The 11,033-nt window shown below is 43.6% G+C and overlaps 1 protein-coding gene across 11 annotated transcripts in view; it reads right to left on the reverse strand.

The window, feature by feature from the left end:
* Positions 1 to 8,588, reverse strand: part of ZNF75D (zinc finger protein 75D) — a 60,315-nt gene extending 51,727 nt beyond the window's left edge. For 3 of the 11 annotated variants that reach the window (XM_077888700.1, XM_077888701.1, XM_077888692.1), the window contains exons 1-5: positions 8,126 to 8,395; positions 6,073 to 6,599; positions 4,440 to 4,632; positions 3,627 to 3,718; positions 3,166 to 3,292 (exon numbers count right to left, since the gene is read on the reverse strand). In XM_077888700.1, coding sequence (XP_077744826.1) covers positions 3,166 to 3,292; positions 3,627 to 3,718; positions 4,440 to 4,632; positions 6,073 to 6,519 — 859 coding nt within the window. In that variant the 5' untranslated portion in view covers positions 6,520 to 6,599; positions 8,126 to 8,395. Of the gene's footprint in view, positions 1 to 73; positions 2,878 to 3,165; positions 3,293 to 3,626; positions 3,719 to 4,439; positions 4,633 to 6,072; positions 6,600 to 8,125; positions 8,396 to 8,444 lie in introns of those variants that run through there. The other 8 variants (XM_077888698.1, XM_077888699.1, XM_077888697.1 and 5 more) reach the window with 6 other exon arrangements.
* Between the last annotated feature and the right edge of the window lie 2,445 nt (positions 8,589 to 11,033).

Below are 11,033 nucleotides of genomic sequence, written 5' to 3' on the forward strand. Positions count from 1 at the left end.
AAAACATATTAATATAAATAGGTAAAGGTGAAAAACAATGTTTTCATGATAAAACTGGGACAAGGCAAGGATGTCTGCTCTTTCCACTTTTATTTAACATAGCAGGAAGTTGGAGCTATTGCAGTTACAGCATGAAAAAGAACATATTAAAAGGCACTGCAGATAATGTGATTATCTAGGTATAAAAATCTCAAGGAAGCTACAAAAAAACTCTTTAGAAATAATAAGTGAGTTAGTAGGGTCACAGAATACAAAATCAAAATACAAAATCAGTGGCATTACTATATAATAATGAACATGCAGAAACCAAAATTAAAAATAATACCACCTATAAATATTCCAGTGAAAATGAAATGTATATATTTAACAAACCACATAGAGGATCTGTACACTGAAAATTATAAAAAGTTGACAAAAGAAATCAAAGACTTAAAAAAAAAAGAAATCAAAGACTTAAATAGACACACACTGTGTTCACTGATCAAAAAAATCCACATAGTAAAGATATCAATCTTCCTCAAACTAATACTTAGGTTTATTATAGTATCTAGCAAAATTCCAACAAAGTTTCTTGTATATATAGATAAGCTTACTCTAAAATTTACATGGAAAGACACAGGCCCTAGAAGGACTAAAATAAAATTTTATTTTACAAAAAAGAATAAAGTGGAAAAATCAGCCTATTTGACAGATATTGTGGCCTTGATATTACATAGCTACAGTAATCAAGACAATGCAATATCGACAGAGGGACAAACACAGAGCTCAATGGAACAGAATAGGTGCACACAAATATACCCAACTGATCTTTCACAAAAGTGCAAAAGCAACTGAATGGAAGGATAACCTTTCCAAGAAATGGGGCTAAGCAACTGGCTCTCCATAGGCCAAAAAATGAATCTCATCCTAAACTTCACACCTATAAAATAATCAACCCTAAATGGATCATGGACTTAAATATAAGATTATAAAACTTTTGGGAAAAATAGCAGAAAATTTTAGGGATCTAGGGCTAGAGTTCTAGCTTTGACATCAAATATACAATGTATAAAAGGAAAAAATGAAAAATTGTTCCTCATGAAACCTTTTCATGAAATGAAAACCTTTTCTTCTGTGGAAGTCCACGGAAAAAGAATTAAAAAGACGATATACAGACTTGGAGAAACTATTTGCAATCCAAATATTTGACAAAGTGCTAGAATCTATAATCTAGGAAAAACTCTCAAAATTCAACAGTTAAAAGACAATCCAATTAAAGTATAGGTAAAAGATATTTCACAGATGAGAATATAGAGATGGCAAATAAGTGCATGAAAAGCTGTAAAACATCATTGGCCAATTGGGAAGTGCAAATCCAAGCCACAATGGGCTAAATACTACACATCGATCAGAATAGCAAACATAAAAGGGAGAGAATACTAAACACTGGCAAGGACATGAGAAACTGGACCATTCGTTCTTTGCTGCTGGGAATATAAAATGGCACAGCCACTGTAGAAAACAGTTTGGCAAGTGCTTAGGAAATTAAACATTTAATTGCCATATGAACCAGCAAATGCACTCTAAAAGCATTTATTCTAGAGAAATTAAAACTTATCTCTGTAAAAAATCCTGCACACGAATGCTCAGGTCAGGGCAGCTTTATCCACACTAGCCCCAAGCTGAAGATAGCAAAGATCTCTTTTCAGTGGTGAATGGTTACACACACTGTGGTCTCCCAATATCATGGCATGCTACTCAGTAGTAAGAAAAAAAAAAAGCCCAACAACTACTGATGCATCCAACAATTCAGATCAATTTTGAGAGAATTATTCTGAATGAAAAAAGTTAATGCCAAAAGGTTACAGTTTATGATTCTATTCATGTAATACTTTTGAAATGGCAAAATGTAGAACAGATGGGTGGTTGGCATGGGTTGGTGATGGGGTGAGGTACAGAAGACACATGTATGATTATAAAAGAGCAACAAAAAAGGTCCTTGCAGTAATGTACCTATCCAGTATCTTGACTGCAGAGCTGTATATACAAACCTATAATTGCAACAGAACTTTACAGAACTAGGGACGCCTGGTGTAGCTCAGTCAGTTAAGCATCCAACTCCTGATTTCTGCTCAGGCATGATCTCAGGGTCATTAGATCGAGTCCTGCATCATGCTCCCTGCTCAATAGGGAGTCAGCTTGAGATTCTTTCCCTCTGCCCCTCCCCCTGCACACATACAAGCATGCATGCTCGCGTTCTCTCTCTCTCTCCCTAAAATAAATAAATCTTAAAAAAATACCTTTACAAAACTAATTATGCACACATACAAATAAAATGGAAAACAGGAAGGTCAGAAGACTATAGATATCAATATCCTGGTTGTAACACTATATGATACTTTTGCAAAAGTTACCATTGAAGAAAACTGGGTAAAGCATCTATGGGTTCTCTTTGTATTACACTTTAAATCTGCATATAAATTTACAATTATCACTCAATATGAAGTTCACTTAGGAAAACACAGGAATGGAATCTTGGAATGTTAATACCCTATAAAGATTCTTACCAAAGAACATTTCTCTTCTTCCCATGTATATACTTACCTGTAGGAGACTCTCCAAGACTCCTTGAACTCTTGGGGACCTTGGATCTGTGGTTATCCCTTGCTCTGAACAGATTAGTTCAGGTTTAGGGGGTAACAATAATGCTCTGAGTATAAAACCTGAGGTCATGGGCTGGCATCTTACTTCCAGACTCTCTTCAGGAAGCGTGAATGATTCTTTCATACTTTCATTTATTCCAAACGTTTAAATGGGTAAATTCTTAGACTCAGTTATCCTCTTTCTAGTCTACTGTGGTTGCGGGGGGATGCACAAGGAGAAGGTGGAGAAGGAAGCCTGGGGAGGGTACATGAAGCAGAGAATGGGAATCCAGTGCTGGTGAAGCGGACATGATCAGGGATGATAGCAGCTTAGACTAATATGGTAAGAGCATAAGACGGGGGAGACATGGTTGTAGTCAGGATCTATTTTGAATGATCTAGATTTTCCTTGCCTTTCCCTCACACCATCAAGTTGAGACACAAGCAGCAACTGGGACACTGGGACTCTCCCATGGGAGATAGTCTTCCATAAATCGAAGCCCAATTATACAACTCCTATGCAAAGGAAAGGAAGAATTTTTACCTAGAGAGATGACAGTCTCATAGTTTTCCTGCATTACATCACTGTAAAGGATCTTCTGAGTAGGGTTCAGTAATTTCCATTCTTCCTCAGAAAAAAACACAGCCACATCTTCAAATGTCAATAAGCTCTGAAGAAGAGAATGGGTTTTAGTTCAGTACTTGCCACTGCATGAAGCCATCCTATCACTCATCTCTGAAATACACAGCAGGCCAGTCACCAAAGAAGAGTATTAAGATTCAGGGGAAAAAAGTGAAATGGCAGAAAAGGAAAAAGCCAAAGATCAGTAAACAGCTCGGGAGGGGCCTGGTCCCCACTGTGCCAAGCCTAGTTGCCCAGATGTGAACATCCAGGGCTAACGTGCCTCAGAGCACCTTCCAAGCACTGTGGATTATGGGCAGCAGACAAAAGCACAGACAAGGCTGCGTTCAGGCTGCCTGAAAAAGCTGGAAAGTACAGCTCACCTGGTACTCAGGCAAGATGAGCTCAGATGCCATCCTCCAGTGTGGGGTGCTTTTCTGCTCAGAAAAGGCTAGAATCTGTTGAGCAGGCACAGCTGTGGATGGAAAAGAGCCAGAGAAAATGTCTCTCTTTTGTATTTACAAATATTCTGAGCTGATTTCTAAAACACAGGACATCAGGAGTCCTTCAGGAAAGATGGCTCACCTCCACAAGTGTGTGTGTGTGGTGCCAGAAGTGACCTTCTCATTGTAAATGAGAACCAAATACCCACCATGCCAACAAACTGGTTCCCTAGTTGGCTGTTTACCCAGATTTCGTGAGAGAAATTACTACAAGAAAATCCATTATTGTAATTATTTTTTTGCTTCTCATGAAACAAATTGTTTACTGAGCTAAGCAGGAATTAGAGGTGATTGAAAATGAAAGACTCAGGTCCTTCCAGGGTAGGTGGTTTCTGTCTTTTATTATTTTTTTCCTGGTGCACAATCCTCACCTTCTTCTGCCATGACAACCCATTTCTGATCCCAGTTTCCTCTCTAACATAGAAGGGGGAGATGACCCCACCTGTCCCTATTCCATCTTCTCTCAAATTCCTAAGAAGCAAGGTCCCTGGTGTGAATCCAAGGAATGTCTGGTTTGGGTATTTCTTCACTCCAGCTGACCCTCACCTTTACCCATCATTGGCCTATTGTACTCACACTTGAGAGACACCCTAACAGCTGGCATGGCTGGGCACCTGGAGAATTCCCATGACATTCCAGCTGAACCGATAACTATCACACTGCCCAGAAGAGAATTATTATGAAGCTCCTCACCTCTTTGATATACAGGCTGGCTTTCTCTGTGAGTATTCCAGCCCAGCTGTTCCTGTGGTACCCGGAGTGTATTCCAACATTCTTTCTGGAACACACCCAGTGGTTGGGGCTCTGCTGGCTTCCACTTAAAGCCTGGGGCCACTGCTGTTCCTCCCAAGAGCACTGCCTCCTTTCCCAGCTCATGGGCTGTGACCTAGAAATAATCCCCATCCTCATTAGCACAGAACTTACTTTCGGTTCGAGGGTGGTGGTGGAGGGATGAACAAGAGTGGAGCCTGGATTCGGGAAGGAAGTTGTGACATTCAAAGAAGTAATAAAAAATTAAGAGGTACCGTGTCACCACTTCTTCACAAAGAACTACATACACCGGCTAGGGAGATCAGTATAAGATGACGAAAGCTGTGGCTGCTGCCAGCCTCCACCCCTCTGCAAGCAGCATGGGGGCAGGTGGGGGCCCACTGGCTCTTACACGCTGCCTTTACTGGCTTGCTTTCCCAACTTGGATCCTTGCCTAAGGATATTTCTAACTTCTCTGTTTGCTCTAAAACAAACAAACTTGAATTAAAAAAAGATACCTATAGGTCATCTTTCCCAATCCTTCCACAGCCAGGGAAGGACATCAGGGAGAAAGGAGATACAGTGGAGGAAAAACTGGGGGGAAAGTTCGGACTCTTCCCTAAGATTCTGTTATAGTAAGACACCAAAAATATGCCCTGTCCTGTGCCCTTCAGAGCAGGCCCCCAGGGAAAAGAAGGGTGCTGCCATCTGCTGAGGGCATACCCTTGGCTCCCCACTTCTCAGGAAGGCCTAGGGCAGACCACTATGTGAGGGCAATGGAGGCTCTTTCCTCCTGGCTGAGAGACAGGCACTCACACTAGAGAAGGCACTACCCTTCCACACCCTGATTCTATCCACTCCCCTCTTAGCAGGTTTCTTCTTTCTGTATCCTTGCATCCCTTTTTTCTTTCCATCTCTTCTCTTTCTTTGCAGTCTTCCCAAAGTTGTTTGATTTATACTTCTATTTTCTGCCCTCTCTCCTTTGATCTCTAAGTGCTGTGCATTTTTTTCCAGATTTTTTCCTCCCTTTCCTAACTCCATCTTGCCTTTTATTTCTGCTTCTAAGAACTTAAGTCTTCTCTTCTCGGCCATGCCAAACAAGGCCCACCATTCCCAGTTTGCCCTGGCCTGAAAGAGGGTAAAATACATATGTTTTTTCCTAAGGCCAGGAAAAGATGGCCAGGAAGCCTGAAAGCTATCATCTACTGCTGTTACACACCTCTGATTTCAGATCCTGCATAGCAGTCCTAAAGGAATTAAAGAGGAGGGACCTAATCCACCTCAATAGTCAATTGATCCCTCCTCCCCAGGGGTGCCTGAGTGGCTCAGTGATTGAGCATCTGCCTTGGACTCAGGTGGTGATCCTGGGGTCCTGGGATCGAGTCCCATATCAGGTTCCTCACAGGGAGCCTGTTCCTCCCTCTGCCTATGTATCTGTCTCTCTCTGCATCTCTCATGAATGAATGAATGAATAAATAAATAAATAAATAATTTTTTAGGAAATTGACTCCTCCCCCCTAGCCCGGATATATCCACCTTTGTTCTATTTAATTGTACGTGTAAAGGATCATCTCACCTCATCACTTATTCCACCACGTTCTCTCTGAAAGCGCTCTACCAGGGCCACAGCCTCTTTGATGCTCTGTGGATGATACTTCCGCACCCAGTTCTGGGTATCCCTGGGCAGAATAGACAGGAACTGCTCTAGCACCAGGAGTTCCAAGATCTGCTCTTTCGAGTGGGTCTCTGGCCTCAGCCACTGGTGGCATAATTCCTGAAGTTGGCTGACAGCCTCAAGGGGTCCAGGTGCTTCATGATAATAGAAGCTCCGGAAGTGCTGGCGAGCGGTCTCAGGACCAAGACTGTCCATCTCTGGGCTGGATTTCTGACTCTCACTGGAGCTCTCTTTCACGGACCCCTTAGACTCCCACAAAGCCTCCATGTGTGGGTATAAGCATGCATTCACCTCCAGATGTCTCATCATCATTTGCTCTAGGAACAGTTTTATTCCTATGTGTGACATTCTCCTGGTGCCACCTTTGACAACTGAGGCCTTGTCAGGCTTGGTATAAAACCAATGAGTGGATCTTCTCCCCAAGAGCACTGAGAGAGGGGAGAAAAAAAGTACATGTCAAAAGGAAAGCAACATGACATATATATTTACTTGCTATTTATAGTTACCAGAGAAGAACAAACAGAAAAGAACTTGTCCAGGCTCCCCTCTAAAATCACCTGCCAAGTATGAGGACACTTACGATGACAGGTTCCTTCAAGATATCTATTTCTTTTTGTCACTCAGCTTGATAAACAAAGCACAGCTCAGAGAAGACAAACCTCAATTGGTAACTTTCCTTTTTTCTTTTTTCTTTTCTTTTTTTTTTTTTGGTTTAAGGTCGAGGAAAAGCTTGTGGGTGCCAACTCACTCGCTAAATGGAGTTTTGAGAATATCCAATATTTAATCTGTGTGCTTCCTGTTTCACCTGCACAAATAGGGCATATCTGAGTTTCTCTAAATTTTAACAGATCAGCCCAGTCTTTTGTCTTTAGTTAGGGGGAAACAACTACTATGCCCCTTCCACCCCTAATGAAGGCTGAAACTTTTACCTCATGGAACATTTTCCACTGTATTAATACAGCAGGAGAGCTGAGACAACCAGATAAGAAAAGTAAAGCCATTAGGGGAAAAAGTAACCTAATCCCTCTCAGCAAATATCCTCCAACTGAGCAACCAGGTGTCAAAAAACAATTGGGGGGGTACTTTTTGGGAAGACTCATCAAGGGCATGGTGCTAATAACTTGTGTTATTAACTTTTTGCTTATTTTACTGGAAAGACAACTTGGCCTTGTTTTCCAAACACAATGTCAGCTTGTAAAAAATGAGACAAAGGGTGATGATTAAGGTTCCTGAGACAGGAAGGGTCCTAGTAAAGGTAACTCTTCTCCTGACTTTACAGTTCCTTAGGGACGCACAGATCTTTTAAGTAAGGCTAAGGGTGACCCTTTCAGGGTCAGAAAGGTCACCCTTTCTGTTTCCAGCAGAAACAGCAACAAAGTTCTCTTGAGGATGCCACGGGTATTCAAAGAAATGCTCGGTTCCCTGCCACTTCTCCAGGCTCGGAAGGTACAGGGGAACCTCCTCTATATCTATGTCAGCAGAGCCTAACATCTTTGAGGCTGAAAGGCCCCTTGCTCCAGCGACCTGACCAGCAGCCAGAGCGGAAACGGGGAAGTTCGGCCAGGTGCAGCGGAAGACACTGCTGCTGCCCCTCCACCCCCAAAGAATCCGAGACGCCCTGGGGCCTGACCACCAGCGCTCTCCCAGGGACTGCGCGGGCGGCCAGCCCACCACCCGAGGATGGTCAGGGTGCATCACTGGGCTGCACGTGCACATGGGGGACAAAGAGTGCTGGCGGCGGCTGGACGGGGCGGAAGGAGCAAGGGCACTCGCCTGGCCCTGCAGCCGCGGGCCACTGACCGCCTGGTGCGTGGCGGGAGGCTGCCGGCCCCGCCCCAGCTCACCACCCCAGCTCACCGCCCCGGGAGAAGAGGGGCCGCCACTGGCACGTGCGGCCAGCAGCGAAGGGGGCGCGGGCCACCAAATCCCAGGGCCAACGCAGCTTCTTCATTACCTCTGCCCAGCCCGAGCTTCCGCGGACGCCACTTCCCTCTTCCTCAACTTGGCTACAGTGTTGCTACGCCTTCCCCGCCGCCTCGGGGAGGGAGCGCCCGGTTCCCGCGCCTCTCCGGGCCTGGTGACGGAAGCTCCGAGCTCGGGAGCGCGGGGGCCTTGAAGAACTGTTCCCCCACCCGACCCCTCTAGCTTCCCGAGGCTGTGCCCCGACTCGCCATTTTGGGGTCGCGGTCTGTGGACCTAGCCCAACCGGAAAAGAAAGAATGCGCTTCCGGTGGCTACGTGACAACCACGCCCAGTCGTCTCCCTCTCTCTACCTGTGGCGTCTCGGGCGCAGCCAGGCAGGCAACGTGACCCCGCTCCCTTCCGTCCTGGGAGTCCGGCTTTCTGCTCAGGCTCAGGCTAGGACGCGAACGCGCCTTTTCCAGGCCCACTAAAGGCCGGTGGGGGGAGCCACGGCAGCGGCTTGTCGCCTGCGAGCTGTATAGCCTACCAACCCCAGGTGCCGCGATCACGTGGCCCTGACTTGCCAAGTGCAGATCCTTCTGGTCGCGTTCTGGCAGCCAGCAGCCCTTTCTACCTGGAACCTCACCCCCACCCCAAGTGAGGGCCACCGCCCTGAAAATCGTCACTAGATTTGTCCCAAGCCTCCTGAATTGTAAGGCATAATGGCCTCAGGATCATGTGGATTGCAGTGGCAAATTTTAGAGAAAAATTGAGGTCTTTTGCTATTTCCCTTGCTTTTTTCTGCTGCATTGTTTCTTCCCCGTGAGACAGGAGGAACCTTGTTTCTCTATTTTATTTTATTTTTTAAGAGAATTTATTTATTTATTCATGTGAGAATTTATTTATTTTACACACACAGAGGCAGAGACACAGGCAGAAGGAGAAGTAGGCTCCATGAAGGAAGTTCAATGTGGGACTCAATCCCGGTGGACTCCGTGATCATGCCCTGAGTCAAAGGCAGATGCTCTCTCTTAAAAAAAAACTTTAAGAGAGAGGCAGAGGCATAGTAGGAGAAGCAGGCTCCCCCAGGGGAGCCCAATGAGGGACTCGATTCCCAGACCAGGATCACACCCTGAGACAGAGGCAGACGCTCAACTACTGAGCCACCCAGGTATCCCAAGAGCCTTGTTTCACCCCATTATCCCTTATGGTGCTCAGCATAGTCTTCTGGATAAGTCATCTTTCTAAGAACCTGACTATCTTCGGTTGTCAGCATCTCCAAATTATCCATGTTTACCTAGTATTGAGCCATTTGGATGAAAACTGTCCCTATGAATTGAAAGAGAAGAAACTAACTCAGTAGGGCTGTGGGGTTTAAACACCTCTTTTGGAAGTCTGTGGGAGAAGTTTCCCTGGGAAGCAGAAAAGAGACCTGCAGGCCTAGGAGAAAAATAAAGAGTACTTATCTAACTGTTTACCTGCAAAAGCAGAGGAGACTCAAATTAAGTTTTTGAAAAACAAAACTGCCTCAAAGCCTGCAATAAGACAGTGCATTATCTGTGACATATGACCCTAGTAAAGGTGTTTGCCTCAACAGAGAAATGATTTCAGAATCGATCTTTCAAAGCTATGTTCCTTTTTTTAATAATAAATTTATTTTTTATTGGTGTTCAATTTGCCAACATACAGAATAACACCCAGTGCTCATCCCGTCAAGTGCCCCCCTCAGTGCCCATCACCCAGTCATCCCCACCCCCCGCCCTCCTCCCCTTCCACCACCCCTAGTTTGTTTCCCAGAGTTAGGAGTCTTTATGTTCTGTCTCCCTTTCTGATATTTCCTACCCATTTCTTCTCCCTTCCCTTATATTCCCTTTCACTATTATTTATATTCCCCAAATGAATGAGAACATATAATGTTTGTCCTTCTCCAATTGACTTATTTCACTCAGCCTAATACCCTCCAGTTCCATCCACGTCGAAGCAAATGGTGGGTATTTGTCATTTCTAATGGCTGAGTAATATTCCATTGTATACATAAACCACATCTTTATGCATTCATCTTTTGATGGACACCGAGGCTCTTTCCACAGTTTGGCTATTGTGGACATTGCTGCTATAAACATCGGGGAGCAGGTGTCCCAGCGTTTCATTGCATCTGTGTCTTTGGGGTAAACCCCCAACAGTGCAATTGCTGGGTGGTAGGGTCAAACTATGTTCCTAAGGTCATGTATTTTCAACCCAATGTTTTCTGACAATGAAGAAGAAGTCAAGACATTGTTACATCTGAACCATTCCTTCCTGGGCTTACCCTTCAATTGAATCACTCACTAACCAACAGGGTAGTTAGATAAAAGGCATTTTCTTTTTCTTTTATTTTTTTTAATCGTATGGTTTTACACCGTGTGAGCTTTATATCTTAATCTGCATAAAGTTATACCTTGTAACTCTTCAATATAAATTATCTGTGGATTAAACAGTTAAGCATTTAGAATGAATATAGAAATAAGCATAATAGTCTCTTTAACCTAATATGGTTTATAAGCTTCGAAGAGAAAAATCTTCAAAAGGACTATAGACTCCAGGAAGACAATTTGTAATTTATTTAAAACAAATTTCATTATGTATTGTTAATATGGTTAATAATAAAACCAAACATTGAGCTATGTTCTCTTTTTATAAAACTGCAAAAATTAGGGGTTTCTAATTACACACATAACACCTAGATGACATTTATGGTTAAATTTGGGCGAATATGTTTGAAACACTAAAAAATGTAAAAGCTACAGGGCATTTTTCTTCTTTTAAACACTTCAACCTTCAACCTTGATTCACCAAAGGAACCAAGGCGTGATCCTGAGCGGCAAACTCAGTATGTGGAAACAACTTGAAGAAAACCATTTTTTTTTAAATATTTTTTTAAATTTTTATTTATTTGTGATAGTCACAGAGAGAGAGAGAGA

The sequence above is a fragment of the Canis aureus genome, chromosome X (assembly GCF_053574225.1).
Source record: "Canis aureus isolate CA01 chromosome X, VMU_Caureus_v.1.0, whole genome shotgun sequence".
Lineage (NCBI taxonomy): Eukaryota > Metazoa > Chordata > Mammalia > Carnivora > Canidae > Canis > Canis aureus.